This window comes from Apaloderma vittatum, unplaced genomic scaffold (assembly GCF_000703405.1).
Source record: "Apaloderma vittatum isolate BGI_N311 unplaced genomic scaffold, ASM70340v1 scaffold41773, whole genome shotgun sequence".
Classification (NCBI taxonomy): Eukaryota; Metazoa; Chordata; class Aves; order Trogoniformes; family Trogonidae; genus Apaloderma; species Apaloderma vittatum.
The window spans coordinates 257-790 of NW_009707133.1; the positions used below are offsets into that span (position 1 = coordinate 257).

Here is a 534-nt window from a genome sequence, read left to right on the forward strand (position 1 = left end):
CCTGGACAGGGCCCGCAGCGAGTACCAGAGTCCCAAAGGGCCCCCTGCCCGCTAGCACACACGAGGGAAAGAAAGGAGAGAATGCACCCCAACTGCTCAGGCTCCCAGGAGTTCATCTTCCAAGCACACAACACTGTACCTGAAGGTAGCTGTTGCCTGCAGGGTCATCCATGATGATGTGAGCCTTCGTCTTCCCCTCTATGATCTGCAGAAAGAGAGGACGTCCAGGCATGGAGACCCTTCCCACTCACAGCACGCTTTAGTTCTAACACTTTCATCAGTTAAAAAGCAGTAATAGTTTGGCAGAAAACGCAAGGCAATCGCAGGAGGTAAGGTGGCACTTGTCAAGGAATTCGGTTAAACGTATTCCACAGGGGCAGCGACAGCGGCAAGCACAAAAAGTCAGGAGCACACTCACCTCTTGCAGTTTCCCGATGAACTCTTGCAGCTTCTCCGTCTTACTGGGGGTCGAGCTGTCGCCCAGGGTGAAGGGGTTTCTCTCAACCTAGAGGAGCCCACCTGCTCCCTCAGCCA

At 54.3% G+C, this 534-nt stretch overlaps 1 protein-coding gene across 1 annotated transcript in view; it reads right to left on the minus strand.

Moving 5' to 3' along the window:
• Window positions 1-139: 139 nt before the first annotated feature.
• Window positions 140-534, minus strand: part of ZPR1 (ZPR1 zinc finger) — a gene marked incomplete at both ends in the record, with an annotated part of 970 nt that continues 575 nt past the window's right edge. Inside the window, 2 exons of the mRNA XM_009866056.1 lie at window positions 140-205; window positions 419-505. Of these exons, the coding sequence (XP_009864358.1) occupies window positions 140-205; window positions 419-505 (153 nt within the window). The remainder of the gene's footprint in view (window positions 206-418; window positions 506-534) is intronic.